Source organism: Nuphar pumila, chromosome 14 (assembly GCF_984573655.1).
Source record: "Nuphar pumila chromosome 14, dmNupPumi1.hap1.1, whole genome shotgun sequence".
In the NCBI taxonomy this organism is placed as follows: domain Eukaryota; kingdom Viridiplantae; phylum Streptophyta; class Magnoliopsida; order Nymphaeales; family Nymphaeaceae; genus Nuphar; species Nuphar pumila.
This window is the reverse complement of record NC_143262.1, coordinates 79,136,490-79,160,633: the sequence shown is the minus strand read 5'-3', so window position 1 is coordinate 79,160,633 and position 24,144 is coordinate 79,136,490. Positions and strand designations below refer to the sequence as shown.

The following is a 24,144-nucleotide window of genomic DNA, read 5'->3' as shown; positions in this document are numbered from 1 at the left end:
TCTGATATTAGAAGGATAGTTGTATATCTGTTTTATATATATATAAAGGTTAGGGCTTGGAGGTCGAGCATTAGAGTGCCGCCCCAGCCATTCTCTCTCTCTCTCTCTCTCTCTCTCTCTCTCTCTCTCTCTGTTTCCTGTAGAAGTTGTACCACATATCAAATCTGATAGCAACATCATCTGAAATTACTTGGATTAGATATTTATTGTCTGATCTACATCAACAAATGTCAAGTTTCATTTTGTTTTGCGATAATCAAAGTGCGATCAAAATATCCCTCAATCCTATTCAGCATGGAAGAACAAAGTCTCACTTTTCACTGACAGACGACTGATGTTTTATCCAAACTCTCAATCTCCGATCGAGCAAGCAACTAAACCAAGCAACCTAACTGCTAGTTAGCTTGGGGTGACGCTTTCTTTTAATGCCAAAGCATATAGAGATAGATCAGCACTTCATTAGAAGCAAAACTGAAAGTGGAGAGATCTCTATGCAATTTGTTGGGACCCAAGATAAAGTTGCAGATTTGTTCACAAAGGGATTAAGTAAAGAAAGGTTTTGGTACTTGAAGAGCAAGTTTACAATTCTTACCATGCACAATGTGACAAGTTTGGATCCAGATCCAATACTGGATCCAGGTCACAGCTCTACATCACCTCTCAGCATGTTTCATTTCAGCATGTTATATTATTTTGTTTATTTTACCCCTATTAATTGTTGTTGCTTATGTATGTGAATTAAGGGCATATTTGTAACATAGAAATATGATTATGTTGATTAAAAGGAAACCCACAACCCTATTGTGTGTGTGTGTTGTGTGTGTGTGTGTGTGTGGGGGGGGGGGGGGGGGGGGGGGGGCGGGGGGGGAGGAATTTTCACTGCATCCCCTTTGTCTCATCTTCTCTCTAGTGTTTCAGGTGACGTGATCTGATTTCCAGGGAGCAGCCCAATGACTAGTTGGGCTGCCCCATCTGCCATATTACATATTAAATATAAAAAACAAAAAAGAAAGAAATTAAAATGAAAGGAAAAACAGCCTCTACTAGGATGACACCTATTACATGAGTGAAATGACTGAAATACCACCCCTGATGGGTATTTCAGTTTACATAGAACACACACACACACACATATAAAACCCATATTTTTAACAAAGGTAACCCAAGAAATTTAGGAATCAAACAAGCTTAAATAAATGGTTTAAACTGCAATTGGCAAGTGATTTCATGACATTGTTTTCTAGCATGGTTATGCACATCAAAAAATTTATTTAAAAAATTTATTTACATATGATGGCAAGTAACAAATGAGTGTTGTTTAGTTATCCACTGTCAGACTGAAAACATACACACAATGAGAGAATAAATTACCAAGGTAAAAACCAATAATCACCATCAAGAACCTATAAAAATGTAGCATTACCTTCCGACAAAATGGGCAACTGAGATGTCCCCAAATAGATCCATTCATGATGCAGTCAGAAAGGAGCAATAGCAGCATCTTAGTTTCAATCAGTTAGAAATTCTAATGGTAGAGAAATCCCTTGAACATCCAATGAAAGCTAGGGTCAACTTGAAGTCCAAAATTAAGTGATATAAAACAGAAAAACATACCTTTCAAACTCATAAATCTCAATAGGTTTCTCAGGCCGAGGACCTAATCTTGAATCCTCCTTGAACTTCAAGCCTGTGTGATGTACTTTTCATCAGCATAATATCTTACTAGCAATATGTTCGAACAGCTTTGATAACATCTATCATGGATATGTGGAAAAGAAAATTTTTGCATAAATAAATGAAAAAAGCAGCATTAGTGCATATTAAATACAAAAATAAGCAACAATATTTGCTAAACCATTATTAAGATGCCTGAAGACTATGGTGTTAATCAACAATAAACAGCAAAATTAAACAGATGGCAGACATGCACTGTTAGCTGTTTCCACAGCACACCACTGTATCGTATGCATTATGATGCACTAATACGGTACCATAATATTTTAGAATTATGCGAAACAGTTAATGTAAAGTTCAGAGCAAATAGCCACCACAAAATTATCAAATAAAAACATAATCAAAGAGGTTTTCATTCTGTTACATCACAAATTAACAACAATATGATGGAATTAAAACTTAAGATGCGTAAAGGGTGTGATTTCTATCACCAGTAATTTCCTAAAACAAAATAGAATAAAAGTAATAGCCAATGTTAAAGCTTTCACTATTAACAAGGCAAAATTTTCTTTAATATTTACAGGTATTCTAAAAGTCTCAAGTTTCACTAATGTGAAAGAAAACATACATGCAATTACACATGCAGATAAGACAAGTTTCAGCTCTTCCAACACAGGCACTAATCAACCTCAATTCTACAAAAGCAGAGATTCAAAGAGAATGCATGCTTCACACATTGCACAATTAATTTATGATGCAAGTCAAAAGTGTCCCTTATCAGCATGAACCTCTTACTGCCGCAAATTGCAACATTCTTACTCCTTGCTCAGGACACTTCTACCAGCCAAACTCTATGAACAAATTTTGCATGTTACAGGAACCTATACTTGGGGAAACAAAACAATAAGGCATAGAATATGTCACTCTACTACATCATGACCCTTAGAAATTTTCTCCTACTATATGCATCGTGGTAGGCGTTGCACCCATTGAAAATAAGATGAGAGAGAATCGTTTACGGTGGTTTGGACATATTCGGCGAAGGACTAATGATGCTCCAGTTAGAAGGATGGAGAAATGGGAAAATATATTAGTTAAAAGAGGTCGGGGTAGGCCTAGGAAGACATGGATGGAGGTGATAGGAAAGGATATGAATGCTTTGAACCTCACCGAGGACATGGCATTGGATATAAATGATTGGAGGAGAAGGATTCATGTGGAAGACCCAGAATGATTTTCTTTTTTGGTTCATATCGCCGACCCCAATTGTTTTGGGATTAAGGCGTAGTTGTTGTTGTTGTTGTATATGCATCGTGGTCCTGCTTACAATGAACTATTTGTTTGCTAGCAGCTTTTCACACAGGCTCTCATTACTTTGCATCACATGCATTTGTAACTTTAAATAACCCTCATGGCTAGTGCTTTTGATTCAGACTCACCATTTTCCTTTTATCATCAACACCTTTGCCACATCTGCATGCTATTTTTTTTCCTTCTTTCTGATATATCACTTCACAGAATTTGCTTCACTCTATAGAACTTTTATTATAAAGTTAAATCTTAAATCTATTTTGAATTCTTTGTTTACATTAGGTTCTTCAGTTATAATACAATGTTATGATTATCCAAGGGTTTTCTATTTATATTTTCATGAAAAATCTGAATTATATCACCACAATCTTTTATAAATTTGAGATTCTTCTCAATGTTTATGTGTTTATAGATTTCAAACATGCACACGCAGGCACACAAGCACGCACAAGCACACATGGTGAGTCAAAAGCATCGTGAAAAATACAAAACTACTTACCATATCCAGTTCCCAACATTATAAGGACATGCAGTGCTTGCACTAGATTTACCTGATTAATCAGATTCATATTACAAGGTTTATCTCATTTAGTGATTCTGGACTCGTACAAGGATATTGATAGATGGTTGACATATCAGATATACCCTGATTGTGGCCACCCAACAACCTATAATACTAATTATCACGCTAAATGGGGCTAATAAGTTAGTCCAAAAACCCAAATTGACAAAGAAACCATTGGAATGTGTTCAAACCTTAAGGCCCTCCAAGCAACTGTTCTCAACTGTAATGGAATAACACAAAAGTAAATAAATGTCTCTTATGGACTTACAAGAACACAAACAACCAAAAAGAACACTTGATCAAGCCACACTACCCACACAAGGGTCAAAACAAATATTCTTGTATTGGATGAAATGCTGTAAAGGCATTAAAATGTACATAGGCTTGAAGCCCTATTTATGATACAAAGGAGGCAAAGGGAGCAGCCCAACTGCTAGTTGGAGCTGCCCAATCATATCACATCATTATAAAAAACAAAAAATAAAAGAAATAAAAATACAGTTAGCCCCTAATGAGCCTACTACACTGTAAAATGACCGGAATACCCTTGATGGGTATTCCGGTTTATATATATATATATATATATATATATATATATATATATATATATATATTAGAGGGTTAATATTAACACCCCCCCTCAAACTCACGGAGTAACAGCCGATAATTTGACAAGTAGGAAGTGAAACCTAAGTGACGGGAGTGCTTTAGTGAAGAAATATGTCAATTGATACTCAAATGGATCATAAGGCAACGTGATGATCTTCTTCATAAATTCTTCAAGAACGTAGTGACAATCCATTTCAATGTATTTGGTCCCTTCATGCAATGTATACTACGCTCTTGTTGTCACAACATAATCTTGAGGGTTCTGCAGTGTGAACTCCCACATCTTCTAACAATTATCTCAACCATACTAACTCAGACGTAATTGTTGCCATGGCATGGTACTCTACTTTAGTAGAACAAAGAGACACCTTCTGTTGCTTCTTGCATCGCCATGAAATTAGAAAATCACCTAAAAAACACAGGTCCCCCCAGTCAGAATAAGAATATGTAATAACTTCTACTTGAAAAAAGGATGAAAGAAATAACCCATAATTAATATAATTTTTAATATATCTAATAATTCTCATTACAACACTCATATGAACTGTAGTAAGAGCATACTGAAATTGACTAACAAAATGAATAACATGAGCAATATCAAGGCGAGTAATAGAAAGATAAGACAAAGCTCCAATCATTTGTCTATATAGAGTTGGATCCTTTAGAGGTTCTCCATCATCTTTCTTCATTTTTGCATTTATGACCTCTTGAGTATCAACTCGTTTTTCATCTGAGAGTCCTGACTATTCTATGATCGTTGTTGCATACTTAGTAAGTCACTTCTATTCCAAGAAAATATCGTAAAAAAACAAGATTTGTCATATCAAAGTTATCTTTGAGCACATCTTTGATATGATTAACTCCCTATTTGTCAGCTCCTGTAATAATCATATCATCAACGTAAAGAAATAATATTATCATTCTTGCATTAAAAGACTTAACAAACAATGCAGTGTCAGTATAACAGGATTTGAAGTAAAGTTATATCATCACACTACTGAACCGATCATATAAAGACTTGGGGGTTTGCTTTAAACCAGAGTTACAGAAAGCGTCACATGTAGTGGAGAAGCGCGTTTCGGAAGCACAAATCGTTGCACATCCAAAACACGCTGGGAAGTGCAAAAAATATTTGGGGGAAGCACACTTCCCAATTTAGGGGAAGCATGCTTCCCATTTTGAGGAAGCTTGCTTCCCCCTTTATTTTATTTTTTTTTGTATTTTTACTTTTTTTCTCTTTTTTCGCTTCCTAGGTCGTGTCTGGTTAGCTTCCTATGCCAGTTTCGAGACTATTCATTCGCTTTTAAGTCATCCCACGATTCTTGCTTCCGCTTCCCATATCACTTTCAGTTCCCGCTTCCTCGACTGGTAACTCTACTTTAAACCATACAATGCTTTTCATAACCAAAGAATTTTTTCAGGTGCTAAACTTAAACCTGGTGGAGGATCCATGTAAAGTTCCTCGTTGAGATTACCATTCAAAAAAGTATTTTTTACATCCATTTGAAAGATTAGCCATTTTTTAATTGATGCTATAGAAATAAAGGTTCTAACAGTGGTTATTCGAGCGACTAGAGCAAATGTCTCATTTATATTCTTGACTATATCATTTGGCTTCTAACCTAGCTTTATATTTTTCTAATGTCCCATCACTTTTAGTTTTTATCTTATAGACCTATCTACATCCTATAGCTTTTTTTTCTTTAGATAAAGTTTGAATTTCTCAAGTTTTTGTATTTTCTAAAGCTTCTAATTCATCATTCATCACCTTAATCCATTCTTGATGATTTTTAGCATCATGGTAAGATGTTGGTTCTACATATGAGTGTATAGTCATTAGACAAAATCTATACCTAAGTTCAAAAAAATCATAGGATACGAATCTACTAGGAGCCTTTGAAATTCTCATAGATTTTCTAACACTAGGAGAATCTATATTTCGATATGTCGAGTATAGGTTTGAATCCCATTATGAGATAAGTCTATACCATCAAGACCTCCATTTACATTAACATGTGCATCATGAGTGTCCTCGTTGTCACTCTCATGCACATCATGAATGTTATCACATATTTCATGTTTATTGACAAGGTCGAAAATAAATGAATAGTCATAATGCTCTTGGATTTTCTCTTTACCAAACCTATTTTCGTTTTCAAGAAAAGTAACATTTCTTGAAACATATAGTTTGTTCCAGAGTTACCAGAAGCGCCTATACAGTAGGGGAAGCGCGCTTCCCAGATACACGTTTCGAAAGCATAAAACGTCGTGCTTCCGAAACGCACGGAAAAGTGTCCCTTTTTTTTGGGAAGCACGTTTCTCATAAATGGGAAGCACGTTTTCCTTTTATGGGAAGCACGCTTCTCCCTCGCTTTCCTCTTTCTTTTCTTTTTTTCTTCTTTTTTCACTTCTGGTTCGCTTCTGAGACGGTTCGTGATTCGCTTCTAAGTCGTCCCACACTTCCTGTTTCCTAAAATTTTGAAAGTGCCTTGCTTCCCGCGTTGCTTCCCGCTCCCGCTTCCTCGACTGGCAACCATGGTTTGTTCCTTTTAGTGTCATAACATTTATATCACTTTTGATTTTCGGCATAGCCTAGAAAAAACACAAGGAATTGCTTTTGGAGAAAGTTTATCATTTTTGTTGGTAAGAACAAAGTATTTACAACCAAAGACTCTCAACCTTTTATAATCAGGAGATATTTTGAATAATTTTTCAATAGGAGAAATGTTTTCAATGTTTTTTGAAGGCATTCTATTTATCAAATAAACAGTCGTAAGAGCGGCTTCGGCCCAAACATTTTTAGAACATTTCTTAATATAAGAAGTGTTATAGTGGTCTCAACAATATGTCTATGCTTCCTTTCAGCTAGTCTATTTTGTTGAGGAGTACAAAAAAATTATTTTTGATGAATAATCTCATGTAAGTTAAGATAATTTTTGAACTCTTTTGACACAAATTCTCCTTCAGAATCGGTTCTAAAGATTTTAATATTAGTTCTAAATTGAGTCTTTGTATAACAATGAAATTCTTTAAAACACTCAAATACTTTGAATTTGTGTTTGAGAAAATATATCCAAGAATGTCTACTATAATCATCCACAAACACAACATAATAAGATACTCCTCCCTTGGATATAACCAGAGCCGATCCCCGTACATCCGAATGTACCAACTCAAATGGATTTTTAGATATAAAATGTCTTGGCCCAAAGGATAAAGATTTCATTTTACCAAGGATGCAATCTTCTTAAAAAAAAAATCTCTTTTTTTATAGCTTGTAAGAAATGGAAACAAATGTAATTTGGACATACTAGGATGTCCTAGTCTTTTGTACTAATTTTCTATATCTTTTTTTTTCAAAAAATTACAAAAGGTATGTTTTGATAACTCAAGATTGTCCATAACATAGAGATCTCCTCTTCTATGACCTCGCCTAATTGGCTTCTCGGATTGGAGATCTTGTATTAAACAATCATTAGATGAAAACAAAATTTTACATCCATGATCCGCAATTTGAGAAACGGATAAAAGGTTTAAATTAATTTTGGTACTACTCTAATATTTGATATAAAGAAAGTTTGTTGTTTTTTAAAAACCCCAAAACTTTTAATTTTTAAAGAAGTTCTATTGATGGTTGAAGCATAAAAATTATTTGGGTTAGTATGACATTCGGATAATATGGACTCATTTGGAGTCATAGAAAAAAAAAGCATCGGAGTCAATGATCCAAGAAGTCTTACCAGGATCACCACATTGGTTGTAGTGACTCCATGAGTTGAGCCAAAAATAATGAGCCGATGCATTTTGAGTCGTCTACACCATTTTTTTCAAACGATGGTCCCACCGAAGCCACCTTTTTATCATGTCTTTGATCTTCTTTCTTTCGGGGCAAAAAGGCTTGATGAAGCAATGGTAACATATTATTTTGTCACCCTTCTTGTATTCATGATCACTTCTTTTATCACTTTGACTTCTTCTATAGTCATTGAAATTTCTTCCATTCTCATTAATTTTTTACAAAGTCAGGAAGTTTATAACTCCTAGTGTGATTTTTGGGCTTTGACATAGTAAGCACGGATTCTTCATCCTTTGAAGCGGATGGTTTTTTCAAACTATTTTCCTCTATAGTTAACTCTTCAACAGTTTCAACTATGGTAGGTAGACCTCCTCTATGAAGAATGACCAACTTGGTCTCTTCAAATTCGGGTCTAAGCCCATTAACAAATTAATAGAAATGATTCGTTCTAATTTGTTTTTCACAGAGTTCTACATCTTGGGGGCAATGTCATTTTTGCTCTAGAAGAGTCAATTCATCCCAAAGAAGAGAGAGAACATTGTAATATTCCCTACTTTTCATCTCTCCTTGGGTCATAGTTCTCAATTTATTTTGCACATTGCATATGTAAGAAATATCCTTGACTATGCATATCTTTAAGATACTTTCATGCATCACTAGCGAAGCCGAATTTTGCTAAGTTAGAACACTTGTTAATGTCAACACTATTGATAAGCCATCAAATTATCTTGGAATGACTCATCCTCCACTCTTTCCATTTTTTCTCATATTCAGTGACGATCTTAGACATCTCTTCTCCTTGAAGAGCCACTTCCTTTTCATTTTCAATCTTGGTAAGTATTGTAATGAAACTAGCGGAAGCCCAACAATGCAAAGTACTCTTTAGACGAGGAGCCAAGAACACAAGCACTTAAAGTGCATACGTAACCCACTAAGGGGTAAAGTGCCTAAACGACAAAAACAAATATTATTGAAGAAGAAAATAAGTGGGTTGAAAAACCCATAACATTACAAGAGGGAAAGCCCTCTATTTATAGAGGATCAAAAGCAAGAGAGAGGGACCACAAAGGGGCTCCCTTCTAATCGTTGGGAGCCCCAACGGTCATAAATATGACTGTTGGGGCCCCAACGACTAGAAGAGTGGGGCCCTTTGTGGTCCTACATTATGAAAAATAAAAAAGAAAAGGTAAAAAGAAAGAAAAGTGAAAAAGAAAGAAAAGTGAAAAACCTAAAAAGTAAAAAGTACATGGATTTTACCAAAATACCCCTATCGGGTTTTTGGGTGTACAGAAAAGAGAAAAAAGAAAATACATATTTACATATGTATATATATATAAGTATATGTATAGATATATATTTATATGTACATAGTTTAACAGAGTATAAGTTTAGGCGCTCTTTCGGTACCATCAACCACACCCCATAAACCCTTTTCTCATATTTTGTGTTTCACTATGAATGCCCACATCACATAGTTAGTATCATTGAGTCGCACGGGAATGGAGACGACCACTTCTCTTTCATTCACCAAGTTTAATAATAATGAGAGAGAGAAAAAGGAAGATAACCAAAGATTTGTTGAGGAGCTCTTTGATAGTGCGCTTTTTTATGCAACGATGCAACGATCCCACGAACCGATGCTCCACCAATCTCACGATCCTCTTAGCTTTTCCGAATTAATAACTCAAGAGCACCAAAGCTCTGATACCATGTAATGGAATAACACAAAAGTAAATAAATGTCCCTTATGGACTTACAAGAACACAAACAACCAAAAAGAACACTTGATCAAGCCACACTACCCACACAAGGGTCAAAACAAATATTCTTGTGTTGAATGAAATGCTCTAAAGGCATTAAAATGTACATGGGCTTGAAGCCCTATTTATAATACAAAGGAGGCAAAGGGAGCAGCCCAACTAGCTGTTGGGCTGCTTGTGACCGTTGGGTCACATCATTACAAAAAACAAAAAATAAAATAAATAAAAATACACAGTCAGGCCTTAATGGGCTGACGCCTATTACACTGTAAAATGACCGGAATGCCCTTGATGGGTATTCCAGTTTATATATATATATTAGAGGGCTAATCTTAACAAGGAGCCCATGCATGCTGCTGCCAAAGGTACAAGCACTCTTATAGTTAAGTTGTTTAAATACGCCAAACTCCTCTAGTGTTTCTTTTTTGAATAAACCAATTCTTTCATGCATTGCAGATTTCCTTTCTGGTTTATCATTCTTTGGATATTTAATCAACTGCACGCCACTCTCAAGGCCTATCCTTGCCTAATTTATATACTTTTCACCTGAATCCAAAATAAGGGGTATTCCCCCACTATATATATATATATATATAAAGTTCAAAGTGCCATCCGCAAAAACCAATCATTAACCATAGGGATTGGATGAGATGAAAATGACCACTTCAGGTTACTATGTTGTATTTTTATTCAGTTTATCTGCATCATTTTCATCTTAGCAGAGTATTCTAAAAGCTAAAAGGACAGCATATCATGCAAACCTATAATGATTATGTATATGAATATGATCCCTGCATGCTCTTCATTTTATTTACTATTCAACTGATAGAACATACAGTAATTAGGGTGTTCTCGATACAATCCAAACTAGCAATTCTGCATGGAAAGAAATTAGATTAAATTGAGAAAGTCAGCATCATTCATCTTAGATCATCAAGAAGATAATACTGCAAAGTTTAGGAAAATTCAATAGAAATGATAAAGAATGCTATTACATTTCAATAAATCTGTATGACTCCAGCCATATTATGCTAAAGATCAACAGGAAATACCTGCAACTTTGAAAGTCGAATACACATTTGGAGGGATCTCTTCTTCAGGTACAAAAGAAGCTGTATACCTGCCATCACAGCGCATAGAATAAAAATAAAGAAGGAACAATACTGTGTGCCATGAGATGAGTTGTCCATTCGAAAAAGATATAGGGTGAATTTCCTGTCAGAATAAATTATGATCATGACAAAGATGGAGCCAGATGAAAGAGAACGAGACTTTTCACATGCCAACATTCAGTCAATATGAAAAGATGTTCCACTAAGAGTCCTGTTAACGGAGGAAAAAATTATTCTGCCTTTCTCGGCCATTGTTTGGACCTGAGGCTCCTTGGATCAATATGGTGCACATCTACTTGTATAGTTATCACGCTCATGTTACAAAATGGCAGGGAGTCCAAGACACAAGAAAAACAAAAAAATAACAACAATTTTATCAAACATAAATGAAATCCACCACATACATAGACATGAGGAAAAACCAGACATAAAAAATTAAATATTTTATTAATGAAAAATATTCACACAAATATACAAGTCAACCTCACTACAACACTCATGCACACACACACACACACACACACACACACACACACACTATATATATATATATATATATATATATATATACATACATCCTCTCTCACCTATACAACAAAAAGGATGAAAAATATATAGAGGAAGAAGTGAGAGCTAGTCCTAACGGCAAATTTGACTAGTCAAACTAGCTGTTAGAGAAAAACCCAACAGCTAGTTTGACTATTCAAACTAGCCATTAAAGCAAATCCTAATGGCTAGTTTGACTAGTCAAACTAGTCATTACAAACCCCAACGGCTAGTTGGTCAATCTAATTTGACCAAAAATAAAATTACAAAATTTAGACTAATAATAATAAAAATAAAATCCCTATTCTACCCTAAAAGTATACAATATGTATACTTATCCTCAACTATCCTTTTACTAAAATCTAAATCACAATAAGTATATTTTAGTATACTTGGAATTACAATGAGAAAGAAAATACAAAGAAAAATATTTACTTAGGTATATAATACAATGCATATTTCTTGACCCCCCCCCCCTCAAACTTACGGTGGACAACCGAAATTTGCAAACAAAATACAAAGGACAATAATAGATCTTCAATGGCTTCAAACAATAACCTTTATGGTGAGTCCAACAACAATAGATCTTCCAAAAAAACTCCATGATCATTATTAGGAAGCCAATCTTTCAAATCTCTAAGGAGCTTTATCTCAATCCATGACTTTGATTAGATCCTGTATTGAGATAACGACACAAGACAGCAACTACAACAAAAGGATTATAACACAAAATATAGTAAAAAAACACAAGAAATATATATATAATATTAGTTAAATATATATGAAGAGAGGATGGCCAAACACACCAAAGGCATGAGAAATTACAATATAAATTACAATCATTTAAACAATCAAGAGAAAAGCTATTTTAGAAAAAAAATTAAAAACAATTACAAGAACCAACAGCTAAATACATGTAAGAGATACAATAGACCTTTCAAACAAGAGTTACGAAACATAATTTCATATCTCCAGTAATTCTAAAACATCCAATCACAAAAACAACACATTTCCAAAGATAGATACAAGATATTAAAACACTAGAGACAAAAAATAATCACATATCAATATAGGCTATCAAGAGGCAAGCATGCTCAAACAATATTTCAATAGCTTAGATAGACATTTCAAATATTTAAGTCATCAACAATTCTAAACAACTATATCAAATTGTCAATAAGAATCATATAAGAGCAAGACTTTAAAGTCTCAAAGAAATGCAAAAGCTCAAAGGATCAATAACAATAACAATATCAATATGAAATAAATACATTCAATATATATCAATTTATGCAAACAAGGCATATTATAATGCATAATGTATGCTAATGGAGACTCCAAAAATAACCATTTCTCATAAAAGGGCAAAACGGTAGCGGAAAAGATTAGAAAATAGATGAAAAGATTTTAGAAATCTCATATCAACAAATTTTAACATCATGAGAAATAATAAGATATTTACAAATCCCAGCAAGGTTTTATAAAAACAATAGTTTGATCACCATAAGCAATCACCTCACTGACCTCCAACTCAACATTCTCAAAATCCGAGTGTATTAGCACATAGGACGAGATAAAAAAAATGTAAGCCATAACCATACCAGTGTTCATGCACCAACAATACCAACTATTTAAACTAACAATAAACACCAACTACACCCACAAGAGATGCACACACCTCACCACACACATGGTTGTAAAGTTGTAAACAACACCATCAACTACAACGGATGCACATAACTCACTATACACATGGTTGTAAATAAAACAAGATCCCTTGTCCACAAAAAAGTCACTCAAATAAGAGGAGAGAGGGAAAACAAAGAGAGGTTAAAGAGAACTTATAATGAAAGCAAACTAAAGTCAACAAGAAGATAAGAAGAATGATTTGAAAATAAGATTCAAAGCAAAGCAAAAACAATAAATTTTGCAATATTATTCATAGGAGCCACCATGGTTACAAGCAAATAATAGTTTACCATCATAGATGAAGATCAATACAAGCATCCACCATAATAACAACAAAGGTCAAAAAAGCAAATGAGTTATATAACACACTCACAAAACCGGAGATCAAACCACCATCATTTAGAGCCAAACCGAATGCCACACTACACTCATACCGAGTGCCAACACCATACTACAATCTAAGTCGACAAAACAACGAGGTGCACATAACTCACCCTCAACAATCAAACATCTCTGGCTACACAACAACGAGGTGCACACAACTTAACTCAAAAAGCCAAAAGAAAGAGATGATGCATAAAAAAAACATTGTGATCGACTAAACCAAAGCCAAAAGACGTCAACAAGAAAACCTCAGAAAAAACTTTCCAAAATGAGGTTATAAACAAGAGTCGATTCAAATCAAATCTAACAAATGAAGTTTGGAACCACAAATGAATTAAGGTGTAATCATATGCAAAACAAGATACAAGCATATCACTAAGATCCTCATGAGAGGCCACAAATAAGACATTTATAAGTCTCAAAAAACCTTATGCAATGAAAGACAATGCAAGAGGGAAATAATCATAATGCCACTAGGGCCACTAGGGAAACAACACAAGCCACGAAAGGGTAAAGGAAGCACACAAGGCCACTAGGGCAAAAGATCACAACCCATTAAGGGCAAGAGAGCACACACTTAATATATTAATAAATCTCACAAATGCACAAAATTTGCATGAAGAATACATGCACCACAATATGATCTTGTAGATTTAATGCATGTTAAGATACAAACAAAAGTGCCTAAATCCTTATAATCAATACAAATCCAACCATGATAAGACAATTTTTATAAGAAAACATGACATGCATGAATAAAGCATGTTTTAATATTAAAATCTCATGATATCACTAAGTACTTTAAAGTAATCACGTATGAAAATATTCATATGCAAATACAAAACTTAAACAAAATCTCATAACATCATACATTATCAAATAAGGCCACTAAAGACCTCACACACAAGAGATAATTTAAAAGAATGCATACATATAAATTCCGCAAGTTTCTAAGAAATACTCATGCTCACAAAGAATTAGCTTTAAGCTTCTCAACTAAAAATCCATGAAATTGAAGTCATACACAAAGAAGACACGATTTGGCACATATAATGATGAGGTACTCAAATAAGATATCTAAGTGCCACAAAAGCAATAAGAAATACATGCTCAAAGATACTAAATCACTCAAGTACATCTTAAATAAAGAGAGTTCAAAACTAGAAACACACATATATATCTCATAAAATCATTTCACAAAAACAAATAAATATTGAAAATCATATCAAAATATTTAATAAGATTTTAAATCAACACCAATATGAATGCAATTAAATCCAAGAAAAGAACAATACTCAAATAAGTTTGAAAAAGAAACATTTAAACCTTTTAAAATTAACACCCAAGAAAACATATACCAAAACGATTTCAAAGAGTTTAAACATTTGCTTATTAACAAGCATAAAACAATAAAGTTCCAAAAAATTATTTAAAAAATAACAAACAATTTTAATAATGTTTCAAATATATGATAAATAAGTGTTTTCCCATGCATAAGGCATGAGATAGACAACACAAACAAAAATAACCATGTATATAAAGATTTAAGATACATACTGGATCAAGATTTCCTATGAATTCAAGGCATACATCAATCACGACTTCTTCATGAAGCACGAACTTGAACCAAAGAATCCCACGATCCAAAGAAACAACATACCAAGAAAATGTTTCTTGGCTCAGATACCATGTTACAAAATGGTACAAAATCCGAGACACAAGGAAAACAAAAGAATAAAAACAATTTTATCAAATATAAATGAAATCCAAATGCATTCTCAATGCATTTGGCTAGATACAATAAACCATACATAGCAATGAAGAAAAAACAAGACATAAAAAATTAAATATTTTATTAATGAAAAATATTCACACAAATATACAAGTCAACCTCACTACAACACTCATGCACACACACACACTATATACATCCATCCTCTCTCACCTATACAACAAAAAGGATGAGCAATATATAGAGGAAGACATAACGGCTAGTTTGATTGGTCAAACTAGCCATTAGAGCTAGTCCTAATGGCTAGTTTGACTAGTCAAACTAGTTGTTAGAGAAAATCCCAACAACTCGTTTGACTATTCAAATTTCAAACTAGCCATTAAATCAAATCCTAACGGTGGCTAGTTGGTCAATCTCATTTGACCAAATAGAAAAGTAAATAAATAAATAAAATTACAAAATTTAGTCATCTTAAATAATGACCAATAATAATAAAAATAAAATCCCTATTATACCCTAAAAGTATACATTATGTATACTTATCCTAAACTATCCTTTTACTAAAATCTAAATCACAATAAGTAAAATTTAGTATACTTGAAATTACAATGAGAAAGAAAATACAAAAGAAATACAAAGAAAAATACCTATAAGTATACCTTAGTATACTTAGGTATATAATACAATGCATATTTCTTAACAGTTCAACCCACCTAAAAATAGTGATTTGCTCCCACAATGAATGTTGTGTGTTCGTCAGACAGATGATAAGTGTTGAAAGTTGAAATTCAAGATGAAACACCAGCACATAGCGGCAAAACTTCTCACAGTAACAAACTGGGTAAGATTTTCCTTTTTTTTTTAGAAGAGGAACAAACTGGTGAGATTTATTGCAACATTTTGGCAATGCCTTTTCTGGTGAAGCATAACAATCAATTCAATGAAGAAGAGGTTATGAAACAACAGGTAATGTTTTTCTTATTTCAACAAGTTGAGAGACCACTCCCACTTGTTCATGGATATCTCTGCCCTTTATGCTTTTTTTAGTTGACACTCGTTCAGCATCATCATTCAATGAGTCAAAAGCCAACTGAAATAGCCCAAGCTTATTAAGAATATGATACAATCCTTAGTCTAATTTCCAGATTCTATTCCCTTGAGCAATTTGTGAATGAAAGGAAAATATTTGACTACAAGGACTGGAACTGGTAGCATTCCATTACTCAAAGAAGAATTCAACGAGACTCGCTTACCACCCAAATTCATCAAATTCTTATACCTTCTAGTCAGTGTTGTGAAAAGCGTTGATGCGTAGCGAGGCGCTCCACCAAAAACTGAGGTGAGGCATAAGCCTCGAGGCGTAAAGCGTAAGCCTCAAAAAAAAAATTTGAAAACTTAAAATAATTATAAAAAATATCTAAAAATACAAATAAATAAAGAAATGCTTTATTGATGAAGTAACAACCAATAAGAAATAGAAAATCTCAAATCAGTACTAAAAAATATAAGATTAACATATAAAAGTAACTAAAAAACTGATTACATAACTGGAAAACTAATTATATAATTGAAAAATATAATGTCCTATAAAGCAACAACCAATAAGCAATAGAAAATCTCAAATAAGTAAAAAATATGATATTAACATTCTTCTGTTTTTTATTTCTTTTGCGCCTCATGCCTCAGGCTGGCACCTTGAGGTGCGCCTTTTGCGTCTCAAGGCACGTTTTTGATGACACTGCTTCTAGTTTAAAAATACAGAAGATTTACATGATCATTAATCTGAGTCACCTGCCAGCCACTTATTGAGCATATGAATTACACACAATTGACACAGGTGTTAAAATATAGTTTGCGTATGTATCTAGATCCAGATCCATACGCATGGCATGTTAAATGAAACGCATGCTCAATACAACTTCATTAATGGCATCCTTGTAATATCTCTGATATTACAAGGCTCGTTGTATACCTGTTTTATTTTATAAAGGTTAGGGTTTGGAGGTCGAGCCTAAGTGTGTCGCCCCAGCCCGATTGTGCATCTCTCTCTCTCTCTCTCTCTCTCTCTCTCTCTCTCTCTACTTTCCTGTGCAGGCTGAACCACACATACGAAATCTCATATGGTATCAAAGCTTGGGGTTGCGGAATCCTATTAGAGGTGTGTTCAGCGAGATCTGAAGAAACAGGTTTTGGCTCGTCTTCCCTTTTTATTCTCCTCTCCCAATCGTTCTATGCAACTCATATTTTCCCATTTTTATTCTCCTATCTGACTGCAGCCATAAACGACTGATTGCAGCCTTTTTTTTGTTGTAGTCACAATTTTTTTATTCTGCTAGTTCTCGATTCTTAACGTGATATCAATCCCTTCGTCTGCTACTCATTTTTTATTCTCGTTCATCAACGACTGATTCCAAACAATCTCTTTGATTTCCACTCTTAACGTCTGTCAGTTTTTATTCATTCTTTGATTCCAGAAATTTTTTCCACAATCTCTTTGATTTCCACTTTTAACGTCTGTCAGTTTTTATTCATTCTTTGATTCCAGAAATTCTTTGATTCCAGAAATTTTTCCTGTATTGCTATTTTAATGTCCCCTGTGCAACGTCTACAGGCAGATTGTAACTGTTTACAATCTTGATTCTGAACTAAAAAAAAAAGGCTATTTCCAGATATCGGTAGCACAGGTACATGTCTTGTTGAAGTTCTCCTGATTGATTAAGTGATCTCAAACATGTTTGTTTATTTCCATTCGTTTTGTTTGCTTATTCATTATCCCATTGATATGGATTACTCATCGTCATCCGGTCCCTCTGCAAATTTCTTGAGTCAGCTCGTTACAGAAAAACTTACTCATTCTAATTTTTTGACTTGGAAGAGGCAAATCCTTCCTTTTATACGGAGTCAGGATCTCGATGAACATCTGGATGGTTTAGTTCCTATACCACCACGACTTATTTTGCAGGAAACCAAGGATGAGAAGGGTGACACAATTACCATTTTTATTAAGAATCCAGAGTATACAGCTTGGAGGAAGCGGGATGAGTCTTTGGTTGCGTATATTACGTCAACACTCTCTCAAGAAGTGTTGGTTACTCTTTCAGATGATTGCACTGCGGCGGATCTGTGCAGTAAGCTGTCTCAGACATATTCTCAGATATCAGAAGCCCGAGTTATGTACTTAAAAAATGAATTTCAAAGTTTGAAGAAAGGCTCCATGACAGTCATGGAATACATAGGCCGCTTGAAGAGTATTACTGATCAATTGGCGGTTATTGGAAGTGCTATTGCAGATAAAGATAAAGTTCAACAACTTCTCAATGGATTGGGTCCTGATTTTGACATGCTTACCACAGCTTTATCATGCCTTCCGCAGTTGCCCACTTTTGACGACCTTCAAGCGAAACTTCTCCAGCATGAGATGATTATGAAACAAAGGGCAGAAGGAAATGAATCAGCTCGTCCTCATTCAGTTTTGATCATGGACACTTCTGTAGGTTTTGGACGAGGGAATGGAGGGCATCAAGGAGGCAGAGGCCGCGGACGTTTTGGGCAGGGAGGACGTGGTATCTTGCCTACACCTAATATTTCAGGGGGTTTTAACACAGGAAAGTAGAGAGAGAGAGAGAGAAGATGCACAATCGGCTGGGGCGGCACACTTAGGCTCGACCTCCAAACCCTAACTTTTATAAAATAAAACAGGTATACAACGAGCCTTGTAATATCAGAGATATTACAAGGATGCCATTAATGAAGTTGTATTGAGCATGTGTTTCATTTAACATGCCATGCGTATGGATCTGGATCCAGATCCATACGCAAACTATATGTGACAATCAAAGCGCAATAAACATTGCATGTAATCCTATCCAGCATAGCAGAACGAAGCACATTGAGATTGATCAGCATTTCATACGGCAGAAAGTCGAGATGAAGGAGATAGAACTACGTCATGTTCGAACAGAAGATCAAGTGGCAGACCTGTTTACCAAGGGGTTAACAGGACGTCAATTTTGGCTATTGAAGAGCAAGTTATACATGCTCCAAAATCACGTACAACTTGAGGGAGGGTGTTAAAATATAGTTTGTGTATGGATCTAGATCCAGATCCATACGCATGGCATGTTAAATGAAACACATGCTCAATACAACTTCATTAATGGCATCCTTGTAATATCTCTGATATTACAAGGCTCGTTGTATACCTGTTTTATTTTATAAAGGTTAGGGTTTGGAGGTCGAGCCTAAGTGTGCCGCCCCAGCCGATTGTGCATCTCTCTCTCTCTCTCTCTCTCTCTCTCTCTCTCTCTCTCTCTCTCTCTCTCTCTCTCTCTCTCTCTCTCTCTACTTTCCTGTGCAGGCTGAACCACACATACGAAATCTCATAACAGGGTATAAGAATTATAAGATAGAGATGAAGTTCTATTGTTTATTTGAACACAAACACATTTTTATATGTAATCACTATTGTTTATTATTATAGATTCATGGCACTGAAAAGTGAAAACCTTGATATTGTTTTAATATCACAAGTTGGCAACAAGTCCTCACTTTATGATAGTTCACAGTGGAATTTGATAGATTATGAATAGCAGGTTTTAGCTTATTGCTGAAGACGCTGGATCAAATCCTGCTGGCACACGGTGTGTCCGCAGCTTTATCGCGGATGGCGCACATAAGGCAAGGTGGTCGTGTCCGCATCCAGGATTTTACCTCACACAGGGGGCAAGCCCATTAAGACACCCGGTTCTCGGTGAGGGTTTCTTCGTCGTTAGAAAAAAAAAGACATACTAGTTTTTTTCACTCATAAATATGATGAAACTGCATCCAGTGATTTGTATTTTGAAAGATATCAATTAAATCACAGAGTTTTACTCTCTGAATTGCTATTCAAAATGTTGATTTTTGATGTTGCAATTACATATAAATTTTCTGTTTATGAAATATATTCGTACTATTTCCCATATAAAATAGAAGTTAACAAAATGTAGTTGAGCCTTGAGGGAGACTAAGCTAGCCAAGCCATGATTCACTAGATTTTCAAATCATGGATAAATTTCTATTTTTATAAGTTTAATGATTTAATCAAATTGGGACCATTTATTTGAAGTCAAATGAGAGATTTTTGGCAGTTTCTTAGCTGAATGATTTCTTAATTGAATAGGAATTTGCTATGTTAGTTTAAGTAGTTTTCGTTCAAAGGTGTTTTTCTTATGCAGGGTTTTGGGTCAAGTGTGTCCCATAGCTTAATGACAACATCCAAACACATTATATAATCCTCCTTATTAAATAAAGTTAAAGCATGACTATGACTATTGTACAATAAAAGTCCCTTCCTCATCGTTCATGCATGTTCCTTTTTATCTCCAACATCTTGCCTTTTAGATACTCCGACTTGTCGAAGCTAGCCTTTTTTAGAACATTTCAAGTTCAAGTTCCAACTGTTGCTTTCACTTTATTGAGAATGAATTCTGGAATATAAAATTCAACTGAAGGAAACAGTAACTGAAGTAGTGGTGTTAATGCCTTCTACCTATGACCTTGACCTAGATCAGATACTGCTTGCACTTAGCACAATGATTGCCCATTCAAAATGGCTAAACAAACAAAGTCAAGCCAAGCTGATAGAAACTAGCTAATGCTAAACTGTCTGTACCATACAGATCAAACCAATGATCTAACTCAAGTGGATTGAAAATTAATTCTGAACTTGTATCTCTTTTCAAGGAAAATGACCTTATTTATACATGAACCAGTCCAACTGATTGATTTGACAGCATTTTAGTTGCCATAGCTACAATTACTAACCCTTTTCCTGCATAAGATGACTCGTACATCCTTTAAACCACCATGGCATTAATTCTGTCATATTTTTTTATCTTATTACATTTTCTTTTTCGCAATAATGAGTTACTAAGTTACTATTTATCTCTTCTATCATCTTCTTTCCTCCTTAAAGAGGCAGGTTGCGGTGAATTGATTGAACAAGCTTCAACTCTTATTATTACTAGCAACGCACTCAGTGGCCACCTCATGAAGTTCTATATACTACACAAGCATGCGTGAATGCACGTGCGTGAGCAACAATTGAGCTTCCATCCAAAGTTTCATGATCCCCTAAGAACCAATCAGTGGACACCGTCTATCGATGATTGTCACCAAACGTCAAGCACCAAAGAGTAACTACAAGACCCGTACATCAATCAATGATAACACTAAGAAAATCCAAAGCAAACAATTCCTACCCTTTGTCCAAATCAAGCGAATGATTTCACTTAACTAAGTACCAATTGTACCATAATTCAGTGGTATACTTACTACAGAAATGTATACACCACGATTGAGTGGCATTCATCAATCACCTTATAATTACTAAACTAGAAGAAGTCCAGCTCCAGAGGAGCCATCTGGAAAGAAACAAAAAATTCAAGCTCTTTGTGGAAATATAGCATATAATTTCAATGCAATTACCATGTAACAGTCCACAATAGAATAATATACATAAAAACCATCCTTCGAAATGAGAAAACGAAACACCGACATAAAGATCAAACAAAAAACTCAAGTGAGGATTTTCCCACCAAGCAAATTGTCGAGGGCCAGAATCAGGGACGTGCATCTGATCACAAGGTCAAAGAAATTAGGGAAAATTTCTCCATACCCCAAGACGAAAGCTCCGTTGCCGAGCCGGAAGGGCAGCGCGAGCGACGCCGAGAGCACGTCGAGGAATTTGTCCGGACGGACGGAGAAGCGTTTCGGCTGAGGGGGCTTGAATCCGGGCGGAAGGGAGACGGCGGGAGCGGAATCGGGCCTCCTTTCTTCCGCTTCGGTTTTCACCGATGCAGGAGGGGTTTCTCTGAGCTCGGCAGCGATCCTCGAGCGACTTCGACGGGAGGGATCCGCCCGGAGGCGCAGCGGCCACCTGACGGCCGGAGGCTGGAAGAAGGCAGCGGACGCCATGGATTTCCGGCGAGTGGGCGGCTGGAGGACGACCAACCGAAGGGGTTGAGATAAGAGAACAGGAGGTCCCTCACAGTGGAGTCGGTCGAGAATTTTCGAATGCGGGAATTTTATTGTCCTCCGACGGAAGGGATAACGTGCCCTCTCTTAGAATAGATCACACGGACACGGCCTTTGGTCCGTGTGTCCTTAATAACACGAATAGACACGCGTGGTTGTGCATAGATCTTACGGCTATTATTAATATTTTAAGAAACTTTTGTTATTTTAATAATATCTCAATAAAAGGTATTGCATTAAAATATGGAAAAGTTTTTTTATTAATTTAATTTTAAAAATTTCTACATCCTCCTGTCTCATTTTAGAAATTCATTTTGTACTTGCAAGTCCAGCCCTCATTTTGTGTTCTAGTGTTTGTGTTTATGTGCGCGTCCACCAAAGTTAAGAGTACTGCAAGCGAATGGAGGTTTTCTAGGTGTTTTTTTGCATTTGTGTTTGGTATGGTCAATTTGCTAGAAAATTATGCTTGAATTGTATTTTTTAATTAAAAAATAATAAATTTTTAGCTTAAATATTTACAAAAATTGCAGAACGGCAATTTTCAAAACATATAAAAACCTACCTGCATGTCTGAATCAAATGACCCAAGAATTCACAACAACAACAACTACGCCTTCATCCCAAAACAATTGGGGTCAGCGATATGAACCAAAAAAGAAATTCATTTTGGGTCTTCCACATGAATCCTTTTCCTCCAATCATTTCTATCCAACGCCATGTCCTCGGTGAGGTTCAAAGCATTCATATCCTTTCCTATCATCTCCATCCAAGTCTTCCTAGGCCTACCCCGACCTCTTTTAACTAATATATTTTCCCATTTCTCCAACCTTCTAACTGGAGCATCATTAGGCCTTCGCCGAATATGTCCTAACCACCGTAAACGATTCTCTCGCATCTTATTTTCAATGGGTGCAACACCTACCTTCTTACGTATCTCTTCGTTCCGAATCTTATCTTTTATTGTATTTCCACACATCCATCTAAGCATCCGCATCTCAGCTACACTCATTTTTTGAATATGATGTCTCTTGGTAGCCCAACATTCCGTACCATATAGTAAAGCGGGTCTAATAGTCGTCCTATAAAATCATGCGTAAGAAAAACATGAAAAAACCCTTAATAAGCATGGTAGGCACATTGGAATAGGCAGCTTACCTTACTCTTTTTGTGACATAGTTTTTAGGACATATAAATTGTGTCAAATCTTGATCCGATCAAGGTGTGTTTGGTTTCCACCTTAAGCAGACACATAGGTACAGATGTCAATGGATCGGATATCTAACCGAAACCAAATCTGTTTCATTGATTTCCCAAGCACAAATAGCATCCACCTAATATTTAGATTCAGACTCTGATTGCAATTTTACATATGAATGTGATCTGAATCCAAATTGAATTTGAACATGAAGGATTATGTATGATTAGTTAATCATATCTAGATTTTGTATTTTCTCATCCGAATATGAATGAATTTACATCGATTGGACTGGATTCAGTAATGCCTACACCTGAACCAGATTCAGCTTGTTTTACATCCCTACTCATAGTCATAACTTTGATGGATTAAAATGGGTCGAATGTGGGTGTACTTGGGTTTATTCCACTTTTGTATCCATGATCCATCAAGATGATTGGGCATGAAAATGGATAGGACAAGGATTGGTTATCCACATGAACCCTTTTCCTTTTAAAGGATACAGACCATGGTATGAAAGTCCATGTAAAGTGCAAAGTGAGTCTATATATGGATCTCTCATTTTGTATCAGGCTCGATATGGATATAGTTGTGGTTTTAGATTAGGATATTTGGTGATATTGTAGGTGCCAAATTATATGGAACTATTGAGCTAAAAATCATGGGGGTTTTATTTTTTTAAATTAGAATATACTGATGTGATATATAATGTTTGTTTAGTGGGAAATGAGTTTTGAATCATATGATTTGTGAC

At 35.2% G+C, this 24,144-nt stretch overlaps 1 protein-coding gene across 1 annotated transcript in view; it reads right to left on the bottom strand.

Annotated features, from left to right (window-relative positions):
- Positions 1-22,251, bottom strand: part of LOC149817048 (Thioredoxin family protein) — a 61,593-nt gene extending 39,342 nt beyond the window's left edge. Inside the window, exons 1-4 of the mRNA XM_089987815.1 lie at positions 21,837-22,251; positions 10,768-10,835; positions 1,615-1,687; positions 1,424-1,442 (exon numbers count right to left, since the gene is read on the bottom strand). Coding sequence (XP_089843941.1) covers positions 1,424-1,442; positions 1,615-1,687; positions 10,768-10,835; positions 21,837-22,135 — 459 coding nt within the window. The 5' untranslated portion in view covers positions 22,136-22,251. The remainder of the gene's footprint in view (positions 1-1,423; positions 1,443-1,614; positions 1,688-10,767; positions 10,836-21,836) is intronic.
- Positions 22,252-24,144: the final 1,893 nt, after the last annotated feature.